This window comes from Lontra canadensis, unplaced genomic scaffold (assembly GCF_010015895.1).
Source record: "Lontra canadensis isolate GAN:19392208 unplaced genomic scaffold, GSC_riverotter_1.0 scaffold52, whole genome shotgun sequence".
Lineage (NCBI taxonomy): Eukaryota > Metazoa > Chordata > Mammalia > Carnivora > Mustelidae > Lontra > Lontra canadensis.
In genome coordinates this window covers 9,798,967-9,816,327 of record NW_022631046.1, presented here as the reverse complement: position 1 = coordinate 9,816,327, position 17,361 = coordinate 9,798,967, and the positions used below count along the sequence as shown (strand labels likewise).

Below are 17,361 nucleotides of genomic sequence, written 5' to 3'. Positions count from 1 at the left end.
GCAAGGTCCAAGTCTGAGGTTATACTGTCCTTTTCACTGGAGCTCCTTGGGGTAGTTGGGCTCCAAGATAATTAAATTAACTTTGAACATATATATATATATGGAATCTAGCGCTGATAAAATGAAGGCAGTCAGATTCTCAGGCAAGGACTGGGACCCAGACCTGGGAATCTCACTCTTCCTTTCCTTTCTTAATTCCTCTACAACACCATCTTTCAGTGTACCCCTAGCTCACCCAGACTATCACAACTCAAATGTGACCTCTGGACCAAAATTATAAGAAAAGATAGTAGGTTGATTAATACTCCAGGAAACTGGTATTGATATCAAATCAAGACACTTAAAAGAGTTTTAAGCAGGGAAAGAATGTATTTGGAATATTTTCCAAAACTATGGTTGACTTAAAATGTTAAATTTTAATGTTAAGGTAGCATATGACATTTTGAGTAAGTCTTAAGACATAAATGAGTCTGATTTCTGACTCTGAAAGTCATTATAATAACAGTATTAAAACAAATACACCAAATATATCCAGTCAAATTTTCTTAGGGAAAGAGACGTTAGGTCCTATGATGGTTATGATAAACTAAATTTGTTCAACCTCCATTCTATCTTCCTTCTTTATAGTGTGCCTCTTATGTTAAAGAGACAGGAAAGCTAAAGGTAAGATTTCCCAAATTATTTTGCAGCTCGAGTGCTAGATATAAACTGGGCTTTTTCTTTTTCTCTTCCTTCCTTCATTCTTTTCCTTTCTTCTCTCCTCCTTCCCTCCCTTCCTCCTGATATGTTACTGGCTTTCTGGTCATGAAGAGGCAATTATAGTAGAGACAGTGGATAGATTCTGAGTTACAGTTCCACTGCACCAGCTTTGTGGGTTACTGAGAGGCAGATGTGGTGATGGTCTCCTGATTCTTACGTTGTTGCTTATGATTGTGATCATGTGTTCTCAGATTCAGCTTGATAGATATTGGGTTCCTCATCTTCCACTACCCTCCCAGGCTGATGTCCCAACATCCCCAGGCTTGTCTTCAGCAAGAATCCTATTAGGTCAGCTTAACCAAAACCCCTAAAACCCCAGGGTCTCCTCTTAGAAACGAAATTCCCACTTGCCGGTGCTATATTTGCAACTGAGCCTGGTTCTACACTAAGGTCTCTTTTCTCCTATTGTGATAGTTGGGATTAAAATCTGTTTTTACTGCTTAAATACTATCTAGCTCTGGTTTTTAATAGTATCTCCCATGTATACATGAGGTATACATGTTAACAAACTTGTTTTTTTTCTTGTTAATATATCTTTTAGTACCAGGGGTCTTAGTCAAGAACTCACAAGGACAGAAGGAAAATTATTTTTGTTCCCTGCATTCCCTGTTTGTAAAATCATTTCTAGAACACAGAGATGAGAAACTGACTCATTTAAAGGTGAGCAGTAAAAGAATTCATGGATTAAAAGATTCAGTATTGTAAAACCAGGTGAGTCTCTCCAAATCAACCTATAGATTCAAAGCAATCCCAGTCAGAATCTCAGTAGGTTCTTTTTCAACTGAAACTGACAGGCTGTTTCTAAAATTAATTTGGAAATGCAAAGGACCAAAAATACACAAAGCAACCCTGAAGGAAAATAAAGCTGAAAGGTTTTTCCTACCAGACACTAAAACCCATTATAAAGTTATTGTGATTAAAATAATGTGTTAAGGCACAAGAATGGTCAAACTGACCAATGGAAAAAAGAGTATCCAGAAATAAAGCCACACATTCAAGGTATCCTAATCTATTACAAAAGCAACACGGTAGGTAGTTCAGTGGGAGAAAGAATCACCTGCTGAGTAAATACGAGTTAATGGGACATCCATTCAGGGAAAAAAAAATAATGTTGATCTTTATTTGATCTTCACTTGATCTTTACTTGACCATATAAAAATCAGTTCAGATGGATGACAGATCTAAAGGCAAAAGGTAAAATGAAGCTTTTAGAAAAAGTATCTGTCTAACCTTAAAGTAGGCAAATATTTCTTTAAAAGCACTAACCACAAAAAGAAAAAGGTTTAATTGGATTCTAAGAGTTAAGAGCTTCTGTTCATTAGAAGACACTATTAAGGGGTGCCTGGGTGGCTCAGTGGGTTAAAGGCTCTGCCTTTGGCTGGGGTCATGATCTCAGGGTCCTGGGATCAAGCTCAACAGGGAGCCTGCTTCCCTTCCTCTCTCTCTGTGGGTTTCTGTCTACTTGTGATCTCTGTCTGTCAAATAAAACCTTAAAAAAAAAAAAAGACACTATTAAGAGAGTGCCACATATATTCTGAGATATTTGAGGTATATATATCCAAAGACTCGCATCCAATAAAGGAGTAAAGAACTCCTTCAAATCAGTAAGAGATAGCCCAATTGAAAAATATGCAAAAAACATAAATTGGCTTTACAAAAGTGGATTTTACAATGGATGGGCTCATAAGCATATAAAAAGACTCTCAATTTCTTTATCAGGAAAATGCAAATTAAAGGCAAGAGGACAGACCAGAAGGCTAACAAGAAAGACTAATATTAGCAAGTGTTGGTAAGGATGTAGTGCAACCAGACCTCTTATATACTGCTGGTAGAGGAGTATAAACTGGTACAGCTGGGTTGGAATAGTATTTGACAAAATCTACAAAAGGTGAATATGTGCCTCTCCTATGACTGAGTAATTTTACTTCTAAGTATATACTCAACAGAAACACGTTCAACAAAACATATATTCTAAGCAGCACTATTCATAATAGTCCCAAATGGGAAACTACCCAAACCATGAACTGTAGAACAGATTGAAAAGTTGTCATACATTCACAGGGAATACTATGGAGAAATAAAAAATGCTCGCATGACAATACAGATGAACCTAACAAAACCAGAGAGCAAAAAAAGTCAGCCAAAAAAAGAGCATATACAATTGGAATTGCACAGTGGAGACAAAATTAAGTTAGTTATTACAAGTCCAAATAATGGTTTTCTCTGAGGTGGGCAGGACTAACAAAGGAAATAAGAGGTAAGTAGCTTCTGGTGTGCTCGTGATGTCGTTTCTTGATTTGGCTATTGATTACATGGGTGTATTCAACATGTTAAAATTTGTCAATCTGCACATTTATGATTTGTATATTTTTCTTATGAATATTATCCCTCAATAAAGATCATATGATAAAAAGCAAATAAACAGCAAACTGGAAATGATTTTCTACAAGTGTAATAAGGTTAAGTAACACAAGAAGAACTCATGCAAATCAATTTTTTTTGTTTTTGCAAATCAATAAAGAAATATTTTATTTATTTGTTTGAGAGAGAGAGAGAGAGAAAGAGAGAGCAAGTGAGCGAATGAGCAGGGGGAAGAAACGAGAACCTGAAGCAAACTCTGCACTGAGCTGGAAATGGGGCTCGACCCATAACTGCGAGATCATGATCTCAGTTAAAACCAAGAGTTAGATGCTTAACTGATTGAGCCATCCACGTGCCCCTACAAATTAATTTTTAAGAAGCTGGCATCCAGGGGTGCCTGGATGGTTCAGTTGCTTAAGTGCTGGGACTCTTGATCTGGGCTCAGGTCAGGATCTCAGGGTGGTAGATTGAGCTCTCTTGGCTTCAGGCTTCAGGCTCTGCACTGGCAGTGGAGCTTGCCTAAGATTCTCTGTCTCTCCCTCTGCATCGTGCCCCCAACCTCACCAAAGAAAAAAATTAAAAAAAAAAAGAAAAGAAAAGCTAACGTCTAAGAGGAAAATGAACAAAATACATAAAAAGAACATGCAAAGAAAGAAATAAAAATGGTTCCAATAAATCCACAAAATATGAATTAGAACAATGGGATGATATTTTCCCCTGCCAAATTAGCAAAGATTAAAAGAAACTAAAAAAGCCATTGCTGAGGATTTGGTGAAATTGATATTCTTATTCCTAATGGAAATGTAAGTTAGTATAACCTTTTTGTAGGAGTCTTTAAAAAATTGTCATATCCTTTTGACCCACTAGTTTCACCTCTAGAAATTATTCTAAGGAAAAATCAGAGCTGCAGTTAAAGATGGAATCATATCAGTGTTATTACAATGGTATTTTGAAACAATATAACTGTCCATAATGGAAATATGGTTATATTAAAATACACACACATGCTGGAATGTTATCAATAATGTTTTCAAAGAGTAATGAAAAAAGACTCATGAAAATTTTAAATGAAAAATACATACAAAATTCTACATGCTATGATACCTTTTGCTTTAAAAAATATCACACGCTAAACATACACTTGCTTTAAAAAAAGTCTGTAAGAACACATAATATTATGTTAATGGCAGCCATCATTGATTGGTAGGATAAAGGATGATTTTAATTTAATGGTTTATCTTCTACAATGAAATGTGTTTTTTTGAGCATTACTATTATATTCAGAAATCTAAGAAAAAATAGGGTTAAAAAAAAAAAACAAAAGAACATCCGCCTAGCTTTCTTTACCCTAGAAATCTGAGCAACCTAGATTTTTGTCTCCTTCAGCTCCCACCTTCAATATGTAACTGTTTCCTTGATTTTACCTGTAATTCTAAGAATTACCTGTCCAAGCCATCATTCCATTATTTCTTCTCTCATTTCCAAAATTCAAACACTTGTCTTCCCAAATGAGCTCCTCGAATCCAGACTCTTCATTTTGGCAAAACGACTTTTTTTGGTAAAACGACTTCATCTTCCACTACTTCTACATTCTAGCCACATCAAACCACTTTATATAGCGACCTTCCACGCTCATGCCTCTGAAAAAATCCACGCCAGGTACCTTCACACCTCCTAACCTTGGCATGATCAGTTCTCTCTCCCGGGAACGCATTTTCTCCATTCGTCCTAATCCGATTCATAGTTAAGATGTACCTCCGCTATCATTCTCTGGGTGTAGCTTCTCTGAGACCACACGAACAGAGTGCCGTTTCCACATCAATCCTCCAGTAACCATTAATACATATTTCAACATTCATCATTCTGCACTCTTTAATGGCTAGCTTTCCCAGTGTATGGAATAAGCCATTTCTTTTTAAAAATTCCTTAAAATCTGGTTGGATGAGTGAACATAAAGCATACATATATGCAATATATCTACACTGCGTGTGAGCTTTCACCTGTATCGGATAGATAAACGGCAATAAAACACTCGCCTGCTTTTTTTTTTCTCTTCCTCCCATTCAAGATGGCAGAGAACGTCTTAAAATAGTCCCACACAAAAGCACTCACACCCAGAGCCTCGAGTCAGAGGAACTGGCTACACCTAGCGCAACAGCAAAGGACAAAAGAATTGAACCTAGATGTTGAGATGGCTCGGTCCTCATCACTCTCAGTAGGTCCCCATACAGATTTTCAAACGTGTTAGAAAACTGGCACCTGCTGCCTTCATTACGAGGACCACGCCTCGATCGTGAATAGTGACCTGAGCCACTTCTGGATACTGACCCAAAAAATCGAGGATGAAAAAGGGGGAGGCTAAGCTGCACTGAGGAGTATCCAAAATGCACGACTGGGCCCCGCCCCACCCGGGCGCAGTAGCCCCGCGGCATATCCATCACCCGGGAAGGAACTGGCAGGGCTCCGGTCCACCGGCCTAGCAACCGGGGCCCCAGCTGAGAATTCTGGGCGGGCCCGAGGCGGAGATTGCCGCGGCGAGGGTGCCCGGGGCTACACCTGTCAGGAGGCGACCAACAGTAGGCCCCGAAATCGCCGAGGTTCGGTGACCCAGGCTGGTAAGAGCGTCACTCGATCCCTTCTCCCGGGATCGGCCCTTCGCCTTCCCCCTTGACCTTCTCAAACAAAGGCAATCCACACCCACCGCCATTTTCCCCTTACCTCAAAAACCACCTCTTCGTCAAACTCTGGTGTCATCCTTCTCCGCCATGCCACCCGCCTCAGCACGATGGGAAATGAAGGCGGGAGAACCGGCAGCACCCCGGCTTCTGCTACAGAACGGTCCCTTCTGTTCAGAAAACTACAATTCCCAGAATGCCTCGCAGCTCACGCCCCCTTTTCAGGACCATTTATTGGAACAGAGCATGAGCGTGTGGGCGGGAGGGGCTGGAGCGGGCGGAAGCTCGAGCCCACTGATTGGAGGAGCCTGGAGCTTTTGTCCGCCTTTTACGGCCGCGACTAGCAGGGGGCGCCTGAAGCACTGATTTTTTTTATTTTTATTTTTTTTTTTTTTTGGAGCTGGGGAGGAGCACGCGCCGGCGGAGCCGCGGAGAGCCTTGCTCGTGCCGGCGCTTGGCCGTCCTCTCAGAGCTCGGCTGGGTGGCGCTCGTGCCCGCCCGCCCGCCGCCTGCGGCTCGCGCCCGGGAGCGCCGCCGGGTCCCTGAAGCCGGTCGCGTCCTTTGTGCGGCGCTCGGGTTGCGCCGCTGGGCAGCGGGACGGAATGCGGGCGCTGCGGAGGCTCTTCTCTTCTGCTCAAACTCTCGAAACAATGGACTGTAAGAGGAGCATGGACTGAGGGGGGCGAGCGGGGAAGCGAGCTGCACCGGGAATCATGACTTCTGCCGCGGGTAAGTGACGGCGCTCGCGCTGCCGCTGGAAAGTTTGGAGGGAGCGCTGCTAGTCTTGGGCTCTGGAGCAACTTTCTCCTCACGGGTGGGTTAACGGTGTTCCCCCTACCTTTTCCGAGGGCTGTGCAAATGCGGAGCGGACGGCTTGTGCCTCCGGATTTTCTCGTCCCTTCCTGCGGAGAGGGGCTGGTTGGAAATCGTGTTGTCTCTTGGGACCTCCCTTTAAACGGACGCCCGTGTTGGGAGCTCTTTGCGTCAGGTGAATCACGGAATGTGAAGAGGGGGACATTTGCTTGTCCCTCCTAAAGTTTGGGGGACTTCGCATTTGCGTGTGAAAGTAGTTTAGGTTCCCATGTTAAGACAGTTATTCTAGGAAAGGCAGCGTTCCCGGACGTTTGAACTCATCCACTATGCTGAGTCGCTTTGAACCTAGCTAGTCTCTACTGGAAACCCTGACCTTTACTAGCTGGAGAACTTTAGACAGTGTGACTCCAGCCCTGGTGGTTTTTCTTCTGTTATCTGAGAAGCAGAGGAGTAGAATTGTCGATGGCAATTTTTTGCTCCTCTTCACCCAGTTTTTATGGATTTTTTTTCTCTTTCTCCCTGGTTAGTGTAAACGAACCCTTACTTTCTGTCTGCCTTCCATAGTCCTTTCTCGACCTCCAAATGACAAAGCCTGTAATTTACCTTTGTGTGGAGTTTGAGCAATTCTCGACGGTTGTATTTCTAAACAATCTTAAGAAACAGTTCTTATTTTCCGAAAATAATTAGTAAAGTCATTGCAGATTACGATTAAAATCGCTTTATAAGACCATAGGTTAATTTTTAAACCGGAACTTAGTAATATATTGAGTATTGTGGGTTTTTTCTATGTGTTTTTTGGCCATGTTGAAAGAAAAACACTTTCATTAGAAATTTTATAGTAAAACGATGTAAGGCTTCCCCTCAAACTTACTTCTAGAATCAGCACTTAAGCACAATTAAACTTTCTTTGCTTTTCTTGGCATTTGTTTTAAATTCCTGCAACTTGAAGCTGTCAAGCAGCACTCTAAATGTTCTGATTTGTATTATTTCTAAAACATATATTGGAGCGTTGCGTTGCTAGATGTAATCACATTACAACTAACAAGGCGAGAAGTTAGCTAACGAATAAGAAAGCAAGGAATGAAGTATTTCGGAAGATGTTGTGGATGTTTCCTTTATAATGTTACGTGTATGTAGAGGAGATATGTTATCATATACTATGGAAGTTAAACTCTCTTTTCCTTACTAAGGGAGACTTTCTACTTACTTGAGGTGAACTATTTTCATCTTAAATTTCTGTGCCTCACCATTCAGTTTTTCTTTATTACTGACCCAGTCCAGTTAATTAAAATTTTAAGTGGTGGGATATTTAAAAATCTTTCCAGCCATTTTAGCTTTCCCCTCCTTCCAAGTGTCAAACACATTTAAAATATTCATACCTTAAATGTATCATTTTCAATTCTAGCCCTAACAGTTTATAATGAACAGGTACAGGAACATTTAAGTTGACATTTAGATGTGTGAATCTGATCTAGGGTTCGGTCTGGAAGTTTATGATGCTTTCATTTGACTTACCATAGAATAATGCAAGCTATTTTTATATTTTATCAACTTTACAATTAAAGAAATCCACAGACATTTTTGTGGTGTTTAAAAGAGGAACACTTCCTGTGTTTAGCTGAGTTAGTTGGTTTTTAGCCTGGCTTGCTGAGAAGCATTAACTACCTTTTTGTTCACCCATCTGTTAAGAGATTTTTTTTATAATTCTTTCTCATGTCTAAATGGAGAATATGGGGGAAAACTGGGGTTTTATTTCCATTCTTTTCTTACAAAATTATGTGGTCATCATTCTTACAAGCTCTTTATGATGCTTTTTTGGTACAATAATAAAATTCTTTAAAATTTTAGGAATATTATTTGCAGTTGGGGGAGGGGATGTTTGTTTATGTTGAATCTAATCTGTGGTATTTGGGATGGTTGTCTTAATTTTAAAAAATAAGATAGATAATAAAAAAATAAAAAAATAAAAGAAATGTTGTAGGACATTTGCGTTACATATATCCTGAAGGAGAGCTTGCTTTGTTTTTCTGCATCTGTGAATGAGTAGGCCCATAATAGAGATTTTTAAACTATTCTAGTCAGTTTGTGAAAAAGGAAAGAGATCATCAGTGTATATTTTATATCCTTTAAAACAGATACAGCCTCATTAATGCCTGTGTTTTGCCTTTTGGCTGATCCAGTGGCTAGGAAAGTGTGTACGTGAACCACAGCCATCTGTGTGTAACAGATGACGAGTACGTTTGTAATAGTAAAATGGTACCGGTGCTTTACTTTCTTACCTTATTTTCCCCTGGAGCCAAACAGCTGTGTAAATAAAAAGATTTGCTGCTTTGCTCTACAGCTTTTGGGTCTAAATGTTGATACAGTATTAAAATCCAAAGGTGCTGGGTGCATTTCCAAACATCATGCACTTATTTCAAGAGTGACAGAAACAGGCTGTGATATATTGGCTTTTTATTTTTTGAGTTGTGTTTCTTTCAAAATAGAGCCACTAAATACTACTACGACGACGACTACTACTAAGAAAGGATTTTGATATTGCTGTACCAGTGACTTAAACACTTGCTCTTACTAATAATTAAAAACTTACTCAGTAATCCTGATTCCTGCTAACTTTTCAAAATATTGTTCTACATTTAAATGGATGCTGATTTTTTTTAGAAAGAAATTTCCTGTTACTGAGGCATATTAAAGGGTATGTATATGTGGCAGCTTTGTCTATTCCCAGGCCCTGTTTTCAGCATTGAGAATAGAGCGATGTATTAAAATGCTTCTTCTCCTGGAGCTTGCCTTCTAGTGGTGAAGACTGACAAAATTATTCTGAAGAAGAATCACATGGAGAAAAGGGACTAAAGAATATAAGGATTCTCCTGAAGCAAGGATCACATAAGTTATAGTCTCAGAATCATATAGGATTTAGGGATCTGTTCCACATCCTCATCTACAAGGAAACTGAGGCAGCCAGATCTTTGAGTTATGTTATCAGCTACCTCCAATACACAGTTTAAGAGTAGCAGGCTGAAGTTCACAGTTATTTATTTAATTAAATGAGTATGCGTTGAATATTAGGTATATAACGCTGTGCTGTATTTGTTGGGAATCAACCACAGCTCAGATATAGATACTTGAATTTCTGCAACACTAACGGTGGGGATTTATGACTCTTGGAAGAGGACTCATAAAACACATTTAAAGAAGAGTAAAACTGGTACCAAAGATTAAAAAACAGTATAACTAAAACGCAAAAATTGATTTGTTAAATGGCTTTTGACAATAAACTAAGATTCAGAAAGTAAAAGATTGATTTGATGAGACTGGGTTTTTGTTTTGGGGTATTTTTTAGTTATGGAAAATGCACATAAATTTACCATCTTTGCCATTTTTAAGTGTACAGTTCAGTAGTGTTAAAGACCCTCAAGTTGCCTTGCAACAAATCTCCAGAACTCTTTCCATCTTGCAAAACGGACTTTTTTTTTTTCTTTATAATTCCTTCAAAAATCCCAGAGGTAGGATGTTTTAAGAATGGTTATGGAAGTCAACATGACAGCTTGTCAGGTTTCATTATCTGGGGTAGGGTGGGAGGTTTGGAAAAGGCCCTGGGCATTCATACTTTGTCTTAAGACTTAATAGGTCAGGAGTTTAATTTAATAGACTATTATAGCAAGGTTTATCTTCAGCCTCTGAATGGTTTTACAATTTTTTTTCCTTAAACAAAAATAATAACATGCTTATTAAATAGCTAACTAAAATTGTATAGCTTTGGGAATTTATATTAATTTATTTTGGAAGTATTTTATTATCTTTATCAGGACATTACACCCAGGAATTGAATGAGAAAGCATGTGTTATCATGTGACCTTGGCTTGGGAAAATGGTTAGTAAAAGGAAATAGAACACCTTATCCTCCCCCACCCCCCAACTTTCCTCTAATACCTTACCAAATGTTGTGACTTCTCTTGAAATTTCCTTTGTTGAAAAAAAAAAAATCACTAAATGAAGTTTAAAGCCTCTGTATATTCAAATACTTAATGTCCAAAAGATATTTTGAAAAATTTGGGTTTTTTTTTTCCCCCAGTAAATCAAGTTTTTATTAAGCTTTAAATCCTGTTGAAGAACAAACATGAAGTGTAAGACTATAAGATAAAATAAAGTATTTTTACTTCAGGTGTCCTTGGGGAAATGTGACTAGGTGATAGTGATAGTATAGGTGGAAAAACTTAAAAGAACTGAAAAAAAAAAACAACCAAAAACCAGATGTTTGAGTTCTATGTAATCTTCATCTTATAGGTCTTTTGTATGAGGCTTTTGTTAGGTGACTTTAGGCTAGGACCAGGTCTGTACAAAACTAACATAGTATAATTGGTGTTTATTTAAGAAAAATAGGTGTTTGTTAAGTGCTTTTTCTATAATGTTAGGAAAGGATTGCTACAATAGAAATTGTCTTTGAAATGCTCTGGAACAGTGCTTATGAATAAAGGGAACACAGTATATTCACCTGTACGCATGTCCAGGCTGTATGCCCAGAAACTCTGACTGATCAGACATGTAGTTGAACCTATACACATGATTTTTTAAAACAATAAAGCTCTGTGAGGAATTATAATGAAAATTCCCAGTAATATTCCCCATACAGAGAAATACCAAGTTCATAATGAATCAAATAATATAGAGGAACTGGTTTTGTTTGTAAGTTTGGAAAATTTCTGATTTCTGTATTCCTTTTTAGGATAGTTTTGGAGTTCTAGTGAGGTAGATTCTTGAGAAAAGGCACTTAGACAACTCTGTGGTATATCACTGAGGTAGAAGAATACCACTACTTATTGATATGTAACGTTAAAGGGTTTCATTTCTATATAACTGAGGCAAATTCATTCAGCACTCAGCAGATGAACTCAAGTACTACTTTCTTCTTCTATACCAATGATTTCATTTAGTGTCCACTGAAGATATGGTTATCTGTTCCAGAATTAGAAGAAAAACTGTATTGGACTTGCTAAGAAATGTATACTCTACCCAGAGCTTTGTATATTGGAATTGAAGGTCAATTTAAGGAATTTTCAGGAGTAATGTTGACTCTTTAATGTAATGTAATCTACCTAGTAAAATGCAAGCTCACCATATTATCCAAAAAAAGTAAAAATGTTATCAAATTTAATTATTTATCATCTTTTGCTTTGGGGTTTTTTGTTTGTTTTTTAGCATCATATTATTATTTTTTCCTTTCTAGAGATTAAGAAGCCACCAGTGGCCCCTAAGCCAAAGTTTGTGGTAGCAAATAATAAGCCAGCTCCACCTCCTGTTGCACCCAAACCCGATACTGTGATTTCTAGTGTTCCACCGTCAACAAAGAAAACCAAACCAGCAATAGCCCCGAAACCAAAAGTTCTGAAAGGCTCACCTGTTAGAGACATCGGGCAGTCACCATCAAGGAAAATCACTGTAAACCTGGAAGAGCACAAACAGGAATTACCTGAAGATGCCGACAACTCTAACTGTAAAAATGTAGGGCATCAGAGCAGTGATTATATTTTACCAATGTGTTCCTGCAGTTCTCAGTGTATCCATAAACTTGGGAATAGAGAGAATTTGTGTGTAAAGCAACTTGTCTTAGAGACCCTGGAAACGCATGAAAACTTAGAATATAGTAAAACTGAGGAGTCCTCTTTAGCCGTAAAAACAAGGAGTAAATGTGATTCTAATGTTGAGAATGTCAAGAGCCAGAGTGAAGTCGTTTTAAAGGCAAACATCCTAGAAGAGAAGCTCAAAGATGTTTTAACACAACGAACATCACCTTTTATTTCCCTACCGAAGCACAGATCCACAGACAGCCCAGAAATTAATGATGGTTATAATTCCAACAGACAATTCAGAATTGAGTTTGCAGATTTGTCACCTTCCCTGTCCAGCTTTGAAAAAGTTCCTGATCATCGCCACTGCCACCTACAGCTTCCTAGTGACGAAACTTACCAGCCTAGCAGTGATAAAAGCAATACTTGCTTTTATTCATCTGGACGAGAAGCTCTGGAAAATGGTAAAAGGAGTACTTTTTTACCTTCAGATGGAGTTAGTAAGAAATCAGAAGTCAAAGACCTTGGTCCCTTAGAAATTCACTTAGTACCACATACCCCCAAATTTCCAACCCCCAAGCCCAGAAAGACACGGGCTGCTCGTCTGTTACGTCAAAAGTATGTAGATGTGCCTAGTGAAAGTGCTGAAGAACCAGAGAATTTAGACAGTAACTCTTCTTGTCTTTTAGAAGCTGGTTTGAAAAACAATAAAATCAGTGTTCTTCATCATAATGTTTTGTGTAATCAGGAACAGGTGGACAAAGTGAAGCCAGGAAATAAAAGTGAATTGAATGTGGACTGCAGTGGTGACAGAGAAAATTTAGTCAGTCCACAGAAAGCTGTGTGTCCTGAAACATCTTCCTTTGAAAAAATGGAAACAGATTCTAATTTAAGTTCTGACAGCAAGACAGTAGATGGTTGTAGTATGTCACTTGCTGTGGACAAAGAGACCAGTTTTATAAGGTGCAGTACTTTATCTATGAGCCTGCCGAAGCAGCTCAAATTAACCTGCAATGAACATTTGCCTACTACCTGCAACATGGGAGTGTCTGCCCCTCAAATACAAAAGGAATCTACAATAAAAGGTGAAAATTCCTCAAGGATTGTCCCAAAAAAACCTCAAAGACACAGCTTGCCTGCTGCAGGAGTGCTTAAAAAGGCTGCCTCAGAGGAGATTGTGGAGAAAAGTTCTTATCCCTCAAATGAAGATAATAATTCAGAGAAAGGTCTAGAAAGAAATGACCTTCAGCATTTGTGTGCCCAAAACCTCAGTATGTCATCCTCCTTTGATATGCCTAAACGGGCTCCAGAAAAGCCAGTGTGGAAATTACCTCATCCTATTTTACCCTTTTCGGGGAACCCAGAATCCTTAAAGTCTGTCACTACATCATCAAATAGTGAGCTTTCAACTGCCATAACTAAGCCTCGAGCAAAATCATTATCTGCCATGGATGCGGAAAGGTGCACTAAGCCTTGCAAAGACACTCAGAAGAAAAACTCTTTAAAGAAGTTGCTGAACATGAAACTGTCCATCTGCTTCATGAAGAGTGACTTCCAGAAATTTTGGTCCAAGAATAGCCAGCTTGGAGATGTAACTGCAGGCAGCCTCTCAGGTGGGGAGAGGAAAGGAATTGAAAGTGATTGGCATGGCCTGTTGGTAGAAGAGAAGAGAAGTAAACCCATCAAGGCGTATTCTGCAGATAACTACAGCTTGGAATCTCAAAAGAAGAGGAAGAAGTCTCGGGGCCAGACCAGTGCAGTTAATGGACCACGAGCTGAGTCTTTGGATGACCAAATACTCTCCAGGGAGTCATTATCTCAGGCGCCTTGCAAATCTATCACAAGTGGCTGTGCCCCAGAGTATGAAAATGTACGCCATTATGAGGAAATACCAGAGTATGAGAACTTGCCATTTATAATGGCCATAGGGAAAACTCCCGAGTTAGAATGGCAGAATTCCAGAAGCATGGAGGACACCGATGCAAATGTGTACGAGGTAGAAGAGCCATATGAAGCTCCAGATGGCCAGTTGCAACTTGGACCCAGACATCAGCATTCCAGGTAACACTTAGGTGCCAGATGGACACTGTGCTTTTGCATTTATCACTGAAATTAACCTCCTAAGAACCCTGTGAGATGGGGAAATCACTTGGTGAGAGAGTGGTTTAGTTAAGCACATATTAAATTATTTCAAACTGCAGTGTTCTTTTATCATAGTCAGTATGGGTATTTTCAATGCAGGCTTGAAGTAGCTGACTTATTTTAGTAGCTGATTCACAGAATTTGAACTAGTGGTAGTGTAGATAGTATAAAGGAGACCTAGAACAGCAAGGTTGCAGGCCTCCAAAGCACTAATGTAGAAGGAATAGCAGGAATCTAAGGGAGGAAATTGGCCAGTTCAGTGACGTTTATTTGTTAGGTGTAAGAAATGTGTGCAGTTTGGGGGTGCCTGGGTGGCTCAGTCAGTTGAGCGTCTGACTCGATCGCAGCTCAGGTCTTAATCTCCGTGTCATGAGTTTGAACCGCTCACTGGGCTCTACACTGGGTGTGGAGCCTACTTTAAAAAAAAAAAAAAGAAAAGAAAAAGGAATTTGTGGAGTTTGAAATCCATGCATTTGCCTATGGTGTCCTCGTCAGTTAAAACCTCGAAATTTACAAAATTTCCTACTCTGACAATTAGTTATTTTGCTTGTTGAAAACTAATTGCTGGCTTCATATGGATGTAGGAAAAACACAGGAAATGGAAAGCTACTATCTTTTCTTTCTCACTTTTTTTATATGTATTTACTACCTCTGGTATCCCTTCTCCAACTTTCTTATTGAAACCTTGACTGTCCTTGATGGTCCAGCTCAGCAACCATTGACTTCATGAAGCTTTTACAGACCTAGTAGGAATGTTTATTTCCTATTCTGATCTCCCCATTATGCTGTGGTATCTTTGTAGGTTTTATCTCCGTTTGTCTTATGGTATAGTTTATACAGTCTGATATTCTGTATTCAGTTTTAAGCTCCACCAAGAGTTTGAGTCGTATCTTTTTTTTTTTTGACAATTTTATTTTAATATTCTTAGTTGAAAATGAGTCATATCTTTTATCTCTTATGGGGCCAAATAGGGTTTGGAGGGATGAGTAGGTGTTGGTTGGGTGAAAGAATGAATGAAAAAGAAGGAAAGTAAACACTGAGAAGCTTTGTTCTCTCTCTGAGGTCTCAAAGAGGGCCTTCGCATTGCATTTAAAGTGTTGTGTGTATAACATAAAGCCCATAGGCCCTTTTTGAAGTCTTCATGCTCTTAGGTCATTAACCTCAAAGTAACCTTTGAGTACTTACAGTGGGACTTTTGTAGAAATAGTGACATAACAGAGGATCAGAGAATTATCAGGTGAATGGAATAAATAAAAATGTCAAGCAAAATTTTAGTGTACCAAGTAAAATTGTTCCAATTTCTTTTAGCTTTCAAATGCTCTCGTAGCATGTTTCTTTACTCATCATCTGTGCCCTTCCTCCACTGAGCCATAAAATACTTAGCTTCCTTGCCTGACTTTTCTCATAGCTGACTCCATTCTGCTTACAACTGTCTACTCTGAACATTAGTATTTAGGCAGAAGTCTTTTCCTTGGCATAAATATTTTGACAGAGAATTGAAATTAAGTATCCAGCTTAAAAAAAAAAATGTGTGTTCTCATGCTTGCTCTTGTCTCCATGAAATAGTTTTGTTGGTATTGCCCTGTTTTAATATGTTTTTGTATATTATGTGGGTGTGTATGTGTCTCTGTGTATCTGGGTGAAAGAGGAATTAATTTGGCTTCTTTATAATGTATGATTATCCTTAGCTAAGATGGAGTGTTTTTCTTGAAATTGGAGGTTTGGCCCTCCCATTGGCCTTCAGGCTTAAATCCCAAAGATTTGTCATTATTGCTAACACTAGCTGTAAACTTCTGGAATTTGTCCCTTTTCTGGTATGTTTCTTATGCAGTGAGGGCACTGCTGTCCTGGTGCTGCTGGGAAACCAGGTTGGAAGGGGTTAATGTACACTGCCAGCCTGTGCAGCTGATAGCCTTGGTAAGGAGGGTTATTTCTCAAGGCCACAGGAAACTGAGGGCGGCTTTGGACATGTTACAGGCTGTGAAGTAGGGCAGCCTGGTAGAGAGTGAGAGAGTTCTGCTTTTGAATTGGCTTTCCATGGAGATTTTTGTCTAGGCCTGGAGCAGGGAGCCAGGCTTGAGCGTCTTGAAGTGTGCCAGCTGAATCCAAAGCCTTCAGTTGTAGGGTCAGACTAACAGCTTTTCCTGGGAGGGTGTACCTTTTTAAAACATTGAATAGACGAAAAAAAGCAAAATCCAAGCCTTCATGAGGAGGATACCTGGACACCTTAAAACAAGGTAAATGAGAAGTGGGACCTGCATTTCGGATGAACCGAATGGATCCAAATGGACATCCTGTTTGGCAGTCTGGCTGTTGAAAATATTTAGACCTCTGCCTTGGAGTAATTGATTTAAAGTCCAACACAATAGAGGTCTAAAATGATAAGAAAAAACACAGATGAACCCTATTTAAGACTCATCTGCTGAAGTGAATAAAAAAGTGTCTTTAACAGTTTCTTAATCCTCAGGAAAGAGATTCTGGATCTTTCCTAGGGGACTGGTTTACAAGACTTAACTGGTTTTGCAGAGTCCACATATATAACCAACCAGATTCTGGATTAGTAAACAGACATTGCCAGCCCTGGGGTGGCTCATGTGGTCACGTTCTTTAGAGTACAGATGTTTCATGAGTCCAACAGCTTAATATTTACTAATTCATAACATGTTTATAATTTATCAGGAAATAATTGTATGTAGTCCTCATACAAACAAGATTGTGTTCTAAAAGTTCATGATAATTTGGAACTTAGAGTGTATTTCCTGCCCAAAGAAGGAGTTTTGGAAACGTTGGTAGAGGACCCAGGTTAGCGTCTACATTATATTAACCATTACTGTCCTGGCTTTCCCTTCCCCTTTCCTAGGTGAATTCTTCCTCCCAGTGCATGTTTGTGCTGGGGCAGGATCTTTGCCCAGCCAGGGTGGGGTTGAGCACGGTGTCAGAGAAGCAAATCCCCTGGGTCTGAGATGGCAGTGTTTGTGGAAAGGGTGAGGTGACTAAAGAAGAATGAGGAAACTGGGGGCTGGGTTTGCTTTGAGAAAGACTGC

The 17,361-nt window shown here is 39.3% G+C and overlaps 2 protein-coding genes across 7 annotated transcripts in view; one reads left to right on the top strand and one right to left on the bottom strand.

Annotated features, from left to right (window-relative positions):
• Positions 1-5,993, bottom strand: part of VEZT (vezatin, adherens junctions transmembrane protein) — a 66,169-nt gene extending 60,176 nt beyond the window's left edge. The window contains exon 1 of one of the 3 annotated variants that reach the window (XM_032874250.1): positions 5,839-5,993. In XM_032874250.1, the coding sequence (XP_032730141.1) occupies positions 5,839-5,874 (36 nt within the window). In that variant the 5' untranslated portion in view covers positions 5,875-5,993. The remainder of the gene's footprint in view (positions 1-5,838) is intronic. The other 2 variants (XM_032874251.1, XM_032874248.1) reach the window with 2 other exon arrangements.
• Positions 5,994-6,306: 313 nt separating this feature from the next.
• The window catches only part of FGD6 (FYVE, RhoGEF and PH domain containing 6), a 113,759-nt gene continuing 102,704 nt past the window's right edge, over positions 6,307-17,361 (top strand). For all 4 annotated transcript variants that reach the window (XM_032874245.1, XM_032874246.1, XM_032874243.1 and 1 more), the window contains exons 1-2: positions 6,307-6,524; positions 11,836-14,236. In XM_032874245.1, the coding sequence (XP_032730136.1) occupies positions 6,509-6,524; positions 11,836-14,236 (2,417 nt within the window). In that variant the 5' untranslated portion in view covers positions 6,307-6,508. The remainder of the gene's footprint in view (positions 6,525-11,835; positions 14,237-17,361) is intronic.